Source organism: Misgurnus anguillicaudatus, chromosome 7 (genome assembly GCF_027580225.2).
Source record: "Misgurnus anguillicaudatus chromosome 7, ASM2758022v2, whole genome shotgun sequence".
Taxonomy (NCBI): domain Eukaryota; kingdom Metazoa; phylum Chordata; class Actinopteri; order Cypriniformes; family Cobitidae; genus Misgurnus; species Misgurnus anguillicaudatus.
Genome location: NC_073343.2, coordinates 1,046,224 through 1,064,385, shown reverse-complemented (window position 1 = coordinate 1,064,385; position 18,162 = coordinate 1,046,224). Strand labels below are relative to the sequence as shown.

General features: G+C 35.7%; 2 protein-coding genes across 2 annotated transcripts in view; both read right to left on the bottom strand.

Moving 5' to 3' along the window:
- Nucleotides 1–3,722: 3,722 nt before the first annotated feature.
- Nucleotides 3,723–6,853, bottom strand: psma6a (proteasome 20S subunit alpha 6a). The gene is made up of 7 exons (XM_055173123.2): nt 6,673–6,853; nt 6,108–6,202; nt 5,117–5,198; nt 4,828–4,983; nt 4,383–4,561; nt 4,202–4,296; nt 3,723–3,921 (listed from the first exon to the last, which is right to left on the bottom strand). Exons 1-7 carry the CDS (start codon nt 6,746–6,748, stop codon nt 3,864–3,866), a joined length of 741 nt encoding a protein of 246 aa, XP_055029098.1. The 5' UTR covers nt 6,749–6,853; the 3' UTR covers nt 3,723–3,863.
- Nucleotides 6,854–9,865: 3,012 nt separating this feature from the next.
- Nucleotides 9,866–18,162, bottom strand: part of prorp (protein only RNase P catalytic subunit) — a 21,422-nt gene continuing 13,125 nt past the window's right edge. Inside the window, exons 4-7 of the mRNA XM_055172172.2 lie at nt 14,829–14,936; nt 10,875–11,023; nt 10,140–10,335; nt 9,866–10,051 (exon numbers count right to left, since the gene is read on the bottom strand). Of these exons, the coding sequence (XP_055028147.2) occupies nt 9,890–10,051; nt 10,140–10,335; nt 10,875–11,023; nt 14,829–14,936 (615 nt within the window). The 3' untranslated portion in view covers nt 9,866–9,889. The remainder of the gene's footprint in view (nt 10,052–10,139; nt 10,336–10,874; nt 11,024–14,828; nt 14,937–18,162) is intronic.

Below are 18,162 nucleotides of genomic sequence, written 5' to 3'. Positions count from 1 at the left end.
GGGAGTGAGAAAAACAGATTTGATCGGCTTACCATCAGTGATGGTAATCGAGAGGTCTTCCTGCTAAAATCACTTTATATTTAAATGACAAAAGTCTCAAGTTACAACATGTATCTTCATATCACACTCGTAAACACAGTAGGATGACACAATAAGAATAAATAAGTTCTGATATTGCACAAAAGCATTAGTGTGGAACTGCCAAACTTTATCAAACATATTACAAAAGTAGACCATGTGACTTAAGTGCTATATATATATATATATGGGTGATTCTCACGAAACCATTGAAACACCACGGCACTAATGATTTTAGCTTTAAAATGTGTAATATAGTAACATTAAAAAGCATCAGAATTAACACAATACTATGTTCTACCTTGCACAATGTGTGATTTCAACATAAGAATTTATAATTGTAAATTTTATCTGATTTTCTGCTGAAATTCTCATTACCGCAATGTGTCCGGCTGTGTTTGAACATGCGTTATGTTGTAATTTAATCAAATTAACACAAAAATATTAAGAAAAAAAATAAATGGATGTTTTGCTAGACTACTTTAGATGACAGAAAAAATATTTACTGAATATTCATGTATAATAATAATGAAGAAAAATTAGGAAAATGATGTGTCCATGCCTGATGTTCTCATCCTCCGCAACACTTTTTGAGAACAGTTTAAGCACACATACAGAATTTTAATAAAGTTTGATTTTGAGTGACCAAGCACATGGACCAGTTACTTCAAGATGGCTACCAGGTAAGATCATTTTTTTACAGTTAATTTGAAATATTGTCTTGTCAGAATGCTTACACGACATTTTGATTATCATTACCGCAACAGATGCTTTTTAAATGTTAATTTGATTAATAGAAGGATAATACTTTGATTTTAAATGCATGTGCAGAATCTCCTAATTATGTTCTTTCAGGTTTGTCATGTCAATTTGAAAATATGTCAGTGTTGATGTTTTCTGACTGTTGCGGTAATGAGATTTTTTTCGGACTAATTTTTTAAATTATGTTACAAAAAGTGTTAAATGATAAGTAAAAGTTTTTAAATTAATGTTCCCATTTACTCCAGACTTTGTTTTTCAATGTCTGGTGGGAAAAAAAGTAAATTTAAGCCATTTTTACATTTTCATGCTTGACATTTTTAAAACCATGTTTTCGTGAGAATCACCCATATACTAAGTTACATGAAGCCATTGGACAGCTTTAAAAGAGGAACAGGTCAAAATGTATATTATTTCTATTTTAAGTCATGGTGCTTTCACAAACACTCTTCAGAACATCAATAGATGGCCTGAAAAGAGTTTTTGTTAATAGAGGAAATGACCCATTTTTTATTTTGGGGCAAAATAACACTTTAAAATGCACCTATTATGCCATTTTTACAAGATGTGATATAAATCTAAAGTGTGCCTAGAATGTGTGTGTGAAGTTGCAGCTCAAAATACCCCAGATCATTTGTTATAGCATGTCCAAAATGCTCCTATTTGGGTGTACCTTTACATGCAAATGAGTTAATGCCCCAAACACCTTTTTCAAGAGACAGCGAGCACTTTCAGTTAAAGGTCACATTTCTTTCTGACCCTATGTTTGAAACCCTAGTTAGTCTGTAATGTTGCTATAATAGCATAAATAATCCCTGTAAAATGATAAAGCTATATCAATGTGATGTCACAATAACAAGAAAATCAAAATGGCATGTCTAATGAGACTGGTTTAGTTTAATAGGGATTAAAACATTTTTTTTTTAAAGTTTTTTCTTGTAGAGTGGTTGTGTTCACAGACCGCAAACACATTTTTGTGAATTTAGCATAATAGGTAGAGATGCACCAAAAGGAAAATTCTTGGCCGAAGTTGAATAAAATGAAACAGACTGAATAATTTTATTTTTCCTAATTATTTTGACAATTTTCCCCCTATTGCACAAGTAAAGTTTTCAGAATTTCCTTTTTACTATATTTATTTCACTATTTAACAATTTTTTTTAAAACATTCCAGCAGTCATTATAGGGCATTTTTGCACATGGTCACTTCTCTGATCGAATAGATATCTGACTTAAAAAATTGTTCCATTTACATTCGACCACATAAATGAGTCTTGGCTAAACGGATATTAATCCAATCTTCTATTCCCACGCAAAATGCAAATAATCTATTCATTACTCTGCCTTAAGAACCTTGCAATGCTTATATATCACTGTATGCAGTGGCGGCCGGTGACTTTTTCGAGGATGCTCGATGCGAAGTATTTTGCAAGTTCTCCCACTTAGAAATCACAGAGGGGTCTGAAATTGTCATCGTAGGTGTCCAACGTGAGAGACATAATCTAAAAAAAAAAAATCCAGAAATCACAATGTATAATTTTTTAACTATTTATTTGTATGATACAGCTGCAAATAAGTATTTGAACACCTGTCTATCAGCTAGAGTTCTGACCCTCAAAGACCTGTACGTCTGCCTTTAAAATGTCCACCTTCACTCCATTTATTATCCTAAATAATATGCACCTGTTTGAGGTCGTTAGCTGCATAAAGACACCTGTCCACCCCATACAATCAGTAAGAATCCAACTACTAACATGGCCAAGACCAAAGAGCTGTCCAAAGATACTAGAGACAAAATTGTACACCTCCACAAGGCTGGAAAGGGCTACGGGGAAATTGCCAAGCAGCTTGGTGAAAAAATGAGCAATCATTAGAAAATGGAAGAAGCTAAACATAACTGTCAATCTCCCTCGGACTGGGGCTCCATGCAAGATCTCACCTCGTGGCGTCTCAATGATCCTTAAAGAGGTGAGAAATCATCCCAAAACTACATGGGAGGAGCTGGTCAATGACCTGAAAAAAAGCAGGGACCACCGTTTCCAAAGTTACTGTTGGTAATACACTAAGAAGTCATGGTTTGAAATCATGCATGGCACGGAAGGTTCCCCTGCTTAAACCAGCACATGTCCAGGACCGTCTTAAGTTTGCCAATGACCATTTCGATGAACCAGAGTAGTCATGGGAGAAAGTCATGTGGTCAGATGAGACCAAAATAGAACTTTTTGGTCATAATTCCACTAAACGTGTTTGGAGGAAGAAGAATGATGAGTACCATCCCAAGAACACCATCCCTACTAAGCATGGGGGTGGTAGCTTTGGGGGTGTTTTTCTGCACAAGGGACAGGGCGACTGCACTGTATTAAGAAGAGGATGACCGGGGCCATGTATTGTGAGATGTTGGGGAACAACCTCCTTCCCTCAGTTAGAGCATTGAAGATGGGTTGAGGTTGGGTCTTCCAACATGACAATGACCCAAAGCACAAAGCCAGGATAACAAAGGAGCGGCTCTGTAAGAAGCATATCAATGTCTCCAGACCTAAACCCAATAGAGAATCTTTGGGGGAAGCTCAAACTGTGTTTCTTAGCAATAGGCCAGAAACCTGACTAATCTAGAGAAAATCTGTGTCTTGATTTTAAATGATAAATGTAAGTTGTAGTGCTGTATGTTTTCGAATATTTCTTGGACAATTTAAAATGCTTTCACCAACATGTTTGTCGTATTTACGCTGCTTTCGTTTTTGCATTTTTACGTCGCTCTGCTTTTTAGCTATTTTCGGCCGAATAATCCTAATAATAGGGCCACCAGCCGTTTAATAGATCATTAGATTTATCTGCAACAAATGAAAAACATAACAATGCTTTATATGTACACATTTGACCAAGAATTGACAGCTTTCAAAAACTTTTTTTTATTGTTCTGTTACAACAAAAAGCTAAATAAACAGCAAAAACATCCAATGACCTGAACACTGAGAGCATGTGGTACTAACTCTCAAACATGCGTCACAAGACTCGTGTACATATTCTCAGTCTCGTTCAGTGAGGGACACAAGGTGGGTGTCAATCTCAGCCTCTGACAAGATTCTGGAACAAAAAAAATACATATATACATATGCAAAATGAAAATCAAAACCTCACGTGCATTCAACCTTATCATGAAACAGGACAACTCATTGTAAATGTCCTTGTGATTTGAATAATCACGACTACTAAGTTGATAACCATATATAGTATATGAAAGTACAGAGTTACCTGTCTAGTGCTGGTAACTGGCAGTGGGGATTTTTTAGGGTATGGTTTGGTGGTTACTCTACAGCGGTATGTAAACGCTGTATCCTGTTCTATTTAAAATGTCTAAACTCACCTAAACTTGGGATCTTCTGTAGTCACAACCCCGATTTCAAGCTCTGATGGTTTGAAGTCGATGGACAAAACTGTAGACAGGCAACTGATGGCAGTCTGCAAACATTAAAAAACATAAAATAGTTTAATGCACACATACATTATTATTAATGGAAAGTATTTAAATGTTAAGTTCGTAATACCTCTACTGTTTGGTCAAAGGTCCAATCCAATTTCTTCTTCGCTTTTTTCTCCAGAAAGCTTGTGGCTTCTGTTTGTTTCACCCCGGCAGACGTGGCTTTGAAGCCACAGTAGTAGCCTGCAGGGTCGCATTTGTACACCTGTGGTCCCAGCTCCTCATCCACCCCGACCACGATCATACCTGAGAGGCAACATTAAAGTACACTTGTCAGTATACTTTATTGATGGCTTTTAAATCAAGTAAATCAAGTATGTTCGGAATGGCATACTACTATTGGATTTTTACTGAAACCTTTTTACAGTTTGGCGTTGTAGTTGATGTAAACATGGAGCGAAGGCAGGTTATGTGACAATGTTTATCATTGCATACTACTGTACACTTAAAAATAGCATGCAGTATATAATGTTGCCTACACATATATCCCTATATATAATCTGTACACTTACAGCATCCCAGCGGCCTCATCTCTGCGTTCTGCGTGTACACCTGTGAGATGTCAGCGATACGTTTACACAGCATGTCTACCGGGATCTCGTAGCCGTATTTATATTTCCAGTTAGCCGCCTCGTAGCGCGCTCTCTGCACCTGTGACCTGCTGTCGGCTACAGAGAGATACACAATACATCTCATGTGGTGTAAAACAATATTTAGTTTGACATTTCAGCATACAGAAGAGATCAAGCAGAAATTTGAAACCGAATCTAAGCTGGAGAATTGCGCATCAATTGAACTTACCTGTCATCCCCGACATCACACAGCCAATATTTTCGGTTATTCTGAATAAATGTGTGACGGTGGATTCATCGAGAAGCTTATCCTGAAGGGTAAAGAAAGTAATAAAGAGATATTATTTCAGGGTAATTTAAATGACATGTATTAACATAAATGTGTTTATCTGTATCTTGCAAAAACTTTATCTCTTTTTTCCTTTTAAGATGTAAAATAAATCGTTTGTGTCCCCAGATGAAGTTCCAGCTCAAAATATCATATAGATAATTTATTATAGCATATTAAAATTGCCACTTTGTAGGTGTGAGCTAAAATGCAAAGGAGCTGGTCTCTTTACTAAATGGCAGTGCCATGGTTGGATAGTGCAGATAAAGGGGCAGTATTATCCCCTTCTGACATCACAGGGGGAGCCAAATTTCAATGAACTATTTTTTCACATACTGGGTTGATCTTTTTCACATTTTATAGGTTGATAGAAGCTATGGGGACCTAATTATAGCACTTAAACATGTCAGATTTTCATGATATGTCCCCTTTAATCTCTCCAGCATTTACTGGCTTATATTATCTGAATGCTTTACTGGCACTTCATGTTTATTGCCTTCTTAAGATGAATAACAGTATTGTATTCATCAACTGTAAGTGTCTGCTTAATAAAGAAATGTAAAAGTAATGTTAGGATCTGTAGAGCATGAAATGTCTTGACTTTAAAGGCTTTGAAATGCACAACTTTTTTTGTCCGATGTGCTGATGTAATTTCCACTAAAACAGGAAGTTAGGGACATAATGCGTGGGTTGCCCATTTGATTGGGGAGAGAAGTCTGATGAGAAGCTGAAGTGCAGAATGATGTCATAAAAATCGTTCATTCATATTGGCCGAAACGAGACACTGCACGTTTTGAGTGCTTATATATTCCAGATGCAGTTTAATAAATCCAGACATTGCAAGATGACTGTGTGCCATGAGATCTGGTACAAGTAAATGAAGCAGGCTTACTGGAACTTTCTTTTGAGTAATAACAACAGCACAGTCTTTCCCACGAACAGCTACTGATGTAAGACCTCCTTGATTAATAGCTTTAAATGCATATTCTGTATAAAACACACACACAATAAGACATTATTAGATGAGACAAACACTTATCAGTGGGCCGCGCATGCGCATACACAATGCAACCAACATATTTAGGTACAGAGAATCACATTGAGATGAAAATTACACAATCAACCCATAAAATAAATCTGTGTATCAATACACATAACTGTAAACATTATCAAACCGAAAGTGAAGTTAACTGCATGCGTTTTGTTGTAAACACTTTGACACTGAACTCAGCTGAGTGCAGGTATCATGCAAATTAAACGAAACCCATCTTAAACCCACAAACTAATGTTAAAATGTGATTTACAAAAAGCGTCCACTTAAGAATTGCTTTAGGTTATTTTTAATTAACGTAACATTTTGCTATATCGCAACTGCATGGAATCACAGATGCTGATGGTGTAAAATGACTGAGCATTTATTCTTTCGCTTTAGTAAAGACACACTTCATTGAACCCACCGACTTGGTAAAGTCTCCCCTCAGGAGAAAAGATGGTGATGTGGCGATCGAAGCCTGCAGTCGATCCTCGGGACATAGTGTAAGAGATTTAATGCTGAAATATGAAGTTTGTAAACAGATCCAAGCACCTCTCTGATTGACAGCGGAAGTGATAACCCCGGCGTCAACATTCACATCCGGGGGAGATGATGAGTTGCGCGCGTGCTCTCTCTCTCTCTCTCTCTCTTTTTCTCTCTCTGTGTCATCAAAGAACTTATTGGTGTCATCATTACACAGACAGTATTTTTTATTATTACATATTGATTATGTAATATTGACTATTGAATATATTAAATACTGAATATTACAGCATTAAACATAAAACAAGATACAATTATTTTTTTATTTAAATGCATTAAAAGATAAAATAGTACATCTCTTTCTTATAGATGCTGCTTTTGAATCATAATGTCAAACTTTTTTTTTTTTTTTTACAAAATTCCTTTATAAAAATGTTTTGGCTATTCTTACATGACACAATTGCTGTCAATGATTTTGTGATTGTTATAAAATCAATCACATAAATGTCGCACACCTGTGTGCGATAGGTGCGTAGGAAAAAAGAACTCGAAAGTCCAAATATAGACAAATAGAAAAAACCCGCACACTATCCACTTGCAAAAATAGAAAAATTTATTGCAACGTTTCGATCTTTCGATCTTCTTCAGGCATCAAACATCTATTCTGTGATTGTTATAAACCCATTTGTTCTTAAAGGAAAACATTTTTTTTCATGAAGTCTACATGATTGTGTTATTTGATTACCTTAAAGAGAACCAATGGTCCGATTCAGGATTTTACATTTCTTTTGGTGTGTAAGTGTGTATTATGTTAATGATAAGGTACATAACCGAAAGTAAATGATGACGCCACTTATCGTCTCCAACGTAAATCTCTTTTCTTGGACTACAAACACACTGATTGTAGGCAACAGTTTACTGGGATTGGTGATGTGGACAAGACTGACATTATCATAATTCCTCCCACTTTGGACTCACAGCCTGTAAGTTAACTCCTGTTAGCATTGCATTGTGTCCAAATCTTTCAAACATGGTAAGGAGCGTCACATTTCCAGCTCACGTCAGAGGTATTCAGATCAATCACAATGTACAGGTTAGCTGGCCAATCAGGGACAGTTTTGTACAAAATCAATGCGTTTCAGAAAGAAGGGGAAATCTGAATCTACAAAATGTATGGTATGTGGAAAATAATGTGTTTTTTAAACCATAAACCAAGAGAACATATTGTATTATACCAAATACACAAAATAACGTTGTTTTCTAGCCATGAAATAGGTCTTCTTTAAACCATTGTTTAGCAAGCAATACATTTTAATGTTCATTGGTTCATTCCTGCGTATGACTACAGAATGAAATGTTAACTCTTAAACTTTACTGTACGCTAAGCTTAAAAATAGAAATATATATATTTAGGACCTACTGAGGGCGGTGGAAGGAAGTGGGGAGTTGTATCAGTTTTAAAAAACATGATAAGAGCATGAGCGTGGGTCGACTTTAAATTTATCAAGATAATGAATGACTGCAATTCGCTCAGTTGCAGATGGATTGTAGATGTGTTATGATTTTCACCAATGAAATTTGTGCTATTGTGTTTACTTTAGTATCAAAATTTATTTGAAAAAAAAAAGAAATTAAATAAATTCTCAATTCCTATGTCTCTCTGTAAAACCCACTTAAGTTTGTATTTGTTTATAAAGATTTAAAGTTCAAATTCTTTATTACACCGTGTTTCAACAAAACAAAATACTCTTAAAGAGTTCACCCAAATCCACAAACTTGGTCATTTACTTGGTCATGTCCGTCCTTGTTCTTCATAACCCAAATGGAGATTTTTTTAAAAGTGCTATTTTGGGTTTTCTGGTTACTATGGGAGTGGATGTTGACCGAGAACCAGAAAACAGTTTAAACTTCAAAGGATGCAAAAGTGTTAAAAAAATAACATCAAAAATAATTTTTTTAAAGGTTTTAATTAAACAAAATAAAAAATAATCCATTTTTTTATTAAAGTCTTGACCTGTGCCCAATGCCCATTCTCTTTTGTTTCAGGATGTTTACTTTAAAATAATGTGTATAAGAACTGGAAAAAACCTGTGATATCCAAAACAAGAAAGTAGAGGAGTAAATGTCTTTAGGACACTTCAAATATATGACACAAGTCGAGTGGGTTTATTTAGCTTTTGAAGCTTTGAAGGGTTTTCTGGTTACTATAGGTGGGTCAGATGGGACATGGGTCAAATACCAGTTATTTCATATTACTACACACACCCTTTAATACTTATTAGATCCTCCGTTTACGTGACTATACTTTATAACTGTGGCATTTGGGCCATATGAATAATAGTAATACAGTGAATAGAAAAAATAGTTAATAGTAAAAAAAGTAGTGCTGGGCAAAGATTAATCACATACAAAATAAAAGTGATTTTTAGCATAGTATATGAGTTTGTGCTGTGTATTTATTATGTATATTTAACCACACACACATACATATATTTCAGAATGTTTTATTTATATATAATATAAAAAAATATAGAGAAATATATATACACATGTAAATTTTTCTTAAATACATACATGAATGTGTGTGTATTTATGTATACATAATATTTACACACAGCACACAATCACATATTATGCCAAAAATCACTTTTATTTTGTATGCGATTAATCGCGATTAATCTTTGCCCAGCACTAGTAAAAAGCCTAAATAGATTTAGAAACAGCATTAAAATTAAGTACATTTTATCAATCCTGTAATGGACTATTTAGTATAAAAAATATACCAGTGTTACTTAATAGCACATACAGTATCTGTGGTAAATGTTCAGGAGGGAGTGTTTAGTTAATCCCCAGACACATAATTAGTTTCGAGTCACAGTCCTCTAATTGTTATGCCAAATAAATATTTGCTTAGAATTGTAAATGAAGAACATAATGCAAATATGTTCCTTTTAAAACTTTGGGAAATTCCTCATGCGAGTGTTTCTATTGTACAGTATATTCCTGGAGGAATTTTGGGGATTATTTTCGGCAAATGTTATACAATTAAATGCTACAATATAAAACCACAGCTTAAATTACACCTGTATAATAAAACAACAAATCAGGCAACTAATAAAGAAGAAACAAAAATATATATTTATAATATTATTTTTATTTTACATTTTACAATCCAAAGCCTGAGTCCCTGAGTGCTCCTGAGTAAGACATAGCCAATTTTGAGGCACTTCATACGTGGCTCTATCCCTTCCGTTCTCATCGAATGGAATGTGCCAGGAGCTGCCAGCCGTCTGGACGATGGTGTCATAAGTGGCGATCCTCTGTAAAACATGACATCATTATCTGACCTCAGTTCTGTACTTTAAAACACACATCATCTACTTAACATCCCTTCATTTATAAACCTACCTGAAACCGAACCCTTTTTCCTGGGGTGTAATGACTGATTACTAACTGATGACCACGTTGCCACTTGAAAAAGAGGCGTCTGGTGGGGCTGTCTGGAAAGCAGGCCTTGTGATCTCTCATCAGATCACGACTGAGAAAATTACAGTGAATGCCCGAGTGCAAAGCAGCATACAGCAGAAACGGGTCATCTTCAGATCTGTGACAGTTATCCAAGATAAGAAATAGGACACTATTAAAATACCCTTAAAGGGACACTCCACTTTTGAATGTCCCTTTAATGCATGAAGTCATTACATTTTATATTGGCTCAAGCAGAGGGTGAAGCTATCCATACGTGCGTCTCCATTCCAGAACCAACTGTTATGTAACCTCATAGTGATTTTAAAAACTGCAGTTTGCAGTCCTAAAGTAAAACTCAACATTTAAAACTGTTTGTGTTTTGCTTGTTGCAATGCATTCTGGGCTTGCTATCTCTGATTTATGCTGGCCAAAAAAAGGCATCTTGGAGCTTCATTATGCTTTGTCTATAATGCCCTAAAATGCAACACTGTCACATAAAATGGTCAATAAATGGTCCCAAGCTGTGACTGGGTCCGTACCCTTTAAAATGGTCCTAATATGTGCCAGTTAGGCACAGATATTTAAACATTTGGTATCAATGATGTACCTCTGATGTAATAATATGAACTGACAGTGTGGATGGGTGTAATGTGTGAAGTAAATGGCAACACTAACATGTTTTCTGTGAAGAAGCAGTGGGCTTTCTGCTTGATCTTGTTCATGTTTTGTCTGTCCCAGTTCCAGGAAGGTCGTAGCATGTGCTTCCTACCAAGCACCAGGATGTTCAGACCCTGCTGTTCCAGCTCTGAGATAACTGCCAGCAACTGTAGAGATAAATCAGACTATCTGTGACCTTTAACCGTTTCCATCTGATCGTTAGAGATAAATGGGGTCATTCATGAAAGAATTTTTTTTAATGAATGAAAGAAGTCATTGCATTCACGTTCTCCACGTACTGAGTCCGTTCTGACTTTTTGGGAGGAATTTCCCTTGGCATTACAGATGAATTTGAGACCATGAGCAAGTCAGCTGTAGGGAAATGATTTCAATCACATTGTTATAACCTACTTTTGTGTCGCCCACTGACGCAGAGACCATGAGAGGGGGAGTTTCCTGATTACGCAGGAAGTTGTTTTTCCTATACCCCCTGTTTACAAAGGCAGTAAAGCATGCAAGAGTTGCTTAAAGGTTACAACCGTGTGCTTAAAATATCTTCTGTATGTAGATGAGCAGAACTTTGTGTGCATTGACTATTCATGAGATAACGTGCACATTTTCCTGTTTTCTTGAAAATACAAAAGCATGTTAACACTACAAAAAACATTAGTTAATGCATTTGCTAACATGTACTAACAATTTATTAACAGCATTTATTAATATATTTTCTTTAAATCGTTGTATTGACATTAACAAAGATAAATAAATGCAAAAAACTATAATGCTTATTGTTAGTTCATTAGTTAATCTCTCCATCCATGCAAAAATAAGTAAAACAGGTCAAATTACTTCGGAGAAAAAACGTCTAGCATTGCTTGTATTATTAAGTGTTACCAAAAGCATCTATCTATCTATCTATGAAACTACAGTGAGGAAAATAAGTATTTGAACACTGTGCTATTTTGGAAGTTCTCCCACTTAAAAATTATGGAGGGGTCTGAAATTGTCATTGTAGGTGCATGTCCACTCCTTGGTTATCCTGGCTGTGTGCTTCGGGTCATTGTCATGTTGGAAGACCCAGCCTCAACCCATCTTCAATGCTCTAACTGAGGGAAGGAGGTTGTTCCCCAAAATCTCGCAATACAGTGCAGTCGCCCTGTCCCATGTGCAGAAAAACACCCCCAAAGCATAATGCTACCACCCCTTGCTTCACAGTATGGATGGTGTTCTTGGAATGGTCCTCATAATTTTTCTTCCTCCAAACACGTTTAGTGGAATTAAGACCAAAAAGTTCTGACCACATGACTTTCTCCCATGACTTCTCTGGATCATCCAAATGATCATTGGCAAACTTAAGACGGGCCTGGACATGTGCTGGTTTAAGCAGGGGAACCTTCCATGACGTCTTAGTGTGTTACCAACAGTAACCTTGGAAACGGTGGTCCCAGCTCTTTACAGGTCATTGACCAGCTCCTCCTGTGTAGTTCTGGGCTGATTTCTCACCTTTCTTAGGATCATTGAGACCCCACGAGATGAGATCTTGCATGGAGCCCCAGTCCAAAAGAAGATTGACAGTCATGTTTAGCTTCTTCCATTTTCTAATGATTGCTCCAACAGTGGACCTTTTTTCACCAAGCTGCTTGGCAATTTCCCTGTAGCCTTTTCCAGCCTTGTGGAGGTGTACAATTTTGTCTCTAGTGTTTATGGACAGCTCTTTGGTCTTGGCCATGGCAGTAGTTGGATTCTTACTGATTGTATGGGGTGGACAGGTGTCTTTATGCAGCTAACGACCTCAAACAGTTGCATCTAATTTAGGATAATAAATGGAGTGGAGGTGGACATTTTAAAGGCAGACTAACAGGTCTTTGAGGGTCAGAATTCTAGCTGATAGACAGGTGTTCAAATACTTATTTGTGATTTCTGGATTTTTTTTAGATTATGTCTCTCACAGTGAACATGCACCTACGATGACAATTTCAGACCCCTCCATGATTTCTAAGTGGGAGAACTTGCAAAATAGCAGGGTGTTCAAATACTTATTTTCCTCACTGTATCTATCTATCCGTCCATCTGACTTTGTATATAATATAAATAAATAATAATATAACTGCAAAAATGAGTAATAAGACAGGTGAGATTACATCTGAGATAAAATGTCTAGCATTGCTTGTTAGCAGAAGTGTCTGGGTTTGCTATTTAGTTAATTTTTTTGTTCATGTTGTACATTCGCATAACATTCAATATCTAATTTTACATCCGTCAACCTTCTAAATATAGTTTCTACCTTGCGTTTAAATTACCGTAATCGCACACTAATGGTTTGAATATGCAAACATCATCCGTGTTACTTCCAGTTTATCACGTATCCACTCTTTTATTCTTTCATTTCAGACATGAGGAAGTGCTGACGGCAGTAATACAGGTGTAAATTTTCTGCTTATTCATGATAAGGAAGTGGACAGTCAGTGACACGTGCTGTTTTACTCTGGAAAGCACCGCACTCAATACTGTCCTCTTTCACAATCGTACCTCATGCCCTGCCAGCAGTAACCTTTACATAAACGTTTCTAGATCAAGAGAAGATCTTCCTTGTTAATCTGAATTTACAGCCATTGTTATTTTCCTGTCCAACTTGCATGCATTTTGGTTACCTCAACTTGCATAAACTTTGTATACATTTTGATCTCTTAAGAGCGAGTTCGTATGTGCAGAAAAAAGGCAGTTAATACTTAGCCATCGAATGCACCAGTTAGCGAGGAAGTAGGGTAAATGTTAACACTAAATATACATTTGACCACACATAAGGCGCATGTTAGACTTAAACTAGTAGGGTTAGTCATAACAAAATAAGTGTAAATCCCCGTCTCTCGGTTGAAGCGCTACTGTGTTAAAAATGTGTGACTGTGACAAGAGGGTAGGTTAAAACCATGGATGAGTGGGCAGAAAGCAAAGGGATTTAACTGGAGGTCAAGTTAATGGTTAAGTTAACATTTATTTATTTAGCATACACTTTTATACAAAGTGACTTGCAAATGAGAGAGTATAATTTTTTTTCAAAGAAGTCAACATGCGAAGTCTGCAAAGCTATGCTTTTGTAATAGGAATAGACAATGCATGGTTACATGTACAATTAATTAATTCATTTTCATTAAAAATGCCAATTGGCATTTGAGAGTGTGTAGGTTGGGTGTAGGTGACTATCTATAAATTAATTGTTTGAAAAAATCCCTCATAAAAAAAAATCGCCAAATCTTGTGTGTGCTTCTGGGTTGACATCTTTTACAAATTTTATTTTAATTGTTGATTTCACACATTGATTTTAATCGTTGACATGACCTTACTCAGTCAATATTAAATATATCAAGGTTATATTTTCAAAGAATGTTTTTTACACTATGTAGGATGAGAAAATTGACTTTAGCTGGGTTTTCATGCCCTTTAAGATAACACACGTTTAAATTATTCTTTTAAAGAAAGAACTGACAACTTTTTACAATGTGTAGGAGGGCTGACGTCTGACAGAGACATAAATCTTTTATGCAATATTACATTGATATTAAACTTTCCCCAGTTTTGTATGAGTAACTGTGGGTTTCATAGGTTTGGGGGTCTTCGCTAGGTTGATGGAAACTATCAGAGATGGGGCTCGTCCCTCAAACCTGTTCATCTACATCAAAAGTAAACCATGGCACGCTCAACCTCGCCTCCTGGTGGAACTGGTGGCACCAGCATCAGGTTTTGCTCAATGACTTTCCACTGTAGTGTGATCTCCAAAGGTCAACTACCGAATGTGTTCACTGGCATAAAAGTAAACAAACTGAAATTTTTTGCTTCCCACATTTAGGCTGAATTTACTAGGCGCTATATCGAGTTTTAAATCAGTGTGGGTTACTGTCTAGCCAGTTAACAGATTTCAAAGGTCACCAAAAACCCACCCTTTTTGGAACGTCCAAATGGCTGAATGTCACTCACCGTTTCGGAGTGGGCAGCTTTGGGTGTAGTGTTAGCCACATTAAGGCCATCAATTACGATGTCAAAGGGGGGTCTTCGTTTCACAAAGCTCTTGAAGTTTTCAAGCTCCTGTACAGAATACAAACATCTGGTTATTCCTGTATTTGTGGGCACATACAGCAGACATCCTATTGTAATACTGGTATTATACTGTATATTCAGCATGTGATTGAGATTTGATTGTGAGTCATTCTGTTCCACTGCTGGCAGTAAAAAAGTTTCGTAATTTGAAATAATAAGGTTGCTTTGCAATACGGAAATAAATTATCAGCTGTTTTTTATATTCATTATAAACAATGTCAATGTAAATGAGAGATTGCTCACGGCGATGGAATTTAACATAGTAACTGCAATTACACAAGAAAACACGCCAAGTAAACTGTGGTGGTCACAGGAATTGTTGTACATCTTTATTAGTGATGCACCAATATATCGGCGTATAATCATTGGCACATAAAAACTTTCTCCACTATCGGACAGTGTTCAATTGTTTAAGAACAGTTGATTATCAGGGAAAATTATATCCTGCCAATGAAAAAAAAATAGTTTAAATTTATTGGTTTAAGTTTATTAAACTTAAAGGTTATCAACGAGTTCACCACAAACTAAAATAAAATGAGTCAAAGAACTTTTACAATTTTAGTTATTACTTCCAACCATCATTTCAATACCACAGCCTCATTTGAACAAACACTGCAAATAATTGCAAACTTTTGGTGGTTATGTCGTGATGAGTTTTTTGGCATTCAGTTTGCCAGGTAAGCTAAAAAAAGAGAGTCTGGCACTGCAAATTTACTTCAGTTGAAAGTTAAATCAACACGATTGGTTGAGGAGGCTTTCCAGTTCCCAGCATGCCTTGCATGAGCCCGCATTACGGAAGCATTTTTGAAATTATGTGAATTTTATGTGGTTTTACTGAATTTACTTAAAAATATAGTGTATCATTTTTGCATCCACTTTTAAATTGCTTAAAAATGGATGTAAAAATGATGCACTACACTGTAAAAACTGTTAATTAGATCTAACTCAATAAAGACAACATTTTCCAACTAATTTTTGTAAGTTTATTGAACTAACTGATATTTTGAGTAAGGACAACTTAATAATATGCACTGAAAAAAATGATTCATTGAATTTAATCATTTTTTTTAAGGTAAGTGGTTGCAACCAATTTATTTAAACTACATTTAAACAAATGTTTTATATTTTATTTTACTTTACTAATCTTTTTTGTTTAAATGTAGCTTAAATAAATTGATTGCAACCACTTACCTTAAAAAATTATTAAATTCAATGAATCATTTTTTTTCAGTGTGCATTAATATGCATTTCAATGAATGCAAAAATATTAAGTAGCATTAAAAGAAAAAGCAAATAAATTAAGTAAAACCAATGTCAAAAATATCAGCATATTATACACAGACTTAATTAAAATAGGTACATTTTAAATGAAAAAAATACTAGTTCTGTCTTCTGATTTATTAATTAAGTTTATTATTACATTATTTATGTTTTCTTGTTGTTCTTTTACTCCGTGAAACGTTTATTCAATCAACGCACCCACTCAGTTTCGTTTGGGCAGCTTTAAAGCGCAACATACTTACAAGCACCAGTCTTCTGAACAATGGTAACTACAAAACTCAAAAGAAGAAACTAATTGAACATTTAACACTAACAAGTCTTTCTTTTTAGTTAAAAACACATAAAATAGAGTTTAAATTCAAATTATACATGCCAAATGCAGTCCCGTGCAAAGCATGCTGGGAGTCCACTGCCTAGTTAGTTATGTTTAATAATAAAATCACATAGTTTCAACACAAAATTAATAAGTTAATGTCCTTCTTACAAATTTAAGTGGATTATACATGATAAAATGAAGTTGAATTTACTCAATGATGTGTTCATTTAGAATTACTCAAATTATTTAAATTATTCTGTAATTTTAACTCATATTTTGATTAAAAAAAATTGTAACACAGTTTACTCATTTTATTTAGTTAAACCTACTAAGGCACAGAAACACTTTTTACATATTTTTAAGTAAATCCAGCCTTTTTTTCCAGTGTAGGTTGTAGGTCATATACGTGTTGTTTTATCATATAAACAATAACTGTGTGAAAGTTAGCGGTGAGCTCAATCTCTTCACACTTACAGTGGTCTTAAATTTTTATGAGTCACAAAATCTGTTTCTGTGACTTGTGAACAAATATTAAATGTTGAAAAGTAGTTTTAAGTACAGTATACAAAACATACAGTGACAAGAAAAAGTATGTGAACCTTTTGGAATTTTTATGGTTTTCTGTATAATTGGTCATAAAATGTGATCTGATCTTCATCTAAGTCAAGGGTATTGACAAACATTATGTTTATTAAAAATAATGACTCAAAAAATTCTGATCGTTCATGTCTTTATTGAACACACTCATTCAACATTCAAAATGCCAGTGGAAAAAGTAAGTGAACCCTTAGATTTAATAACTGGCAGCAATAACCTCAACCAGTCGCTTCCTGTAGCTGTGGATCAGACCTTCACATCGTCGAGGAGGAATTTTATCCCATTCTTCCTGGCAGAACTGCTTTAGCTCTCTCATATTCTTTGGATGTCTTGTGTCTGATCCTCTTCAAGTCATTCCATAGCATCTCTATTGGGTTGAGGTCTGGGCTCTGACTTGGCCACACCAAAAGGCGGATTTAGTTTTTCTGAAGCCATTCTGTTGTATACTTGCTCTGGTGTTTTGGGTCGTTGTCCTGTTGCATCACCCACCTTTTACACAGTTTCAGCTGACGTACAGACATTCTCACATTATACACTAAAGAATTGTCTGATATACTTGGGAATTCATCTTCCCCTCAATGATTGCAAGCTGGCCAGGTCCTGATGCAGCGAAGCATGCCCAAATCATGATGTTTCCTCCACCATACTTTACAGTTGGGATGATGTTTTTATGATGATATGCGGTGCCGTTTTTACGCCATATGTAGTGTTGTGTGTTTTTTTCCAAATAGTTCAATGTTAGTTTAATCAGTCCACAAAATCTTTTGCCAGTACCGCTGTGGAGTGTCAATGTGCTCCTTTGCAAACTTCAGGCGTGCAGCAATGATCTTTTAGTAAGCACTGGCGTCCTTCGTGGTGTCCTGCCGTGGATACCTTGCTTTTTCACCTATTGCAGACTCATGAACAGAGATGTTAGCAAGTTCCAATGATGCCTTCAAATTTTTGGCTGTCATTCAGGATTGTTTTTTACCTCATTGGTGAATCTTTGTTGTGCTCTTGGGGTCATTTTGACGGGGTGCC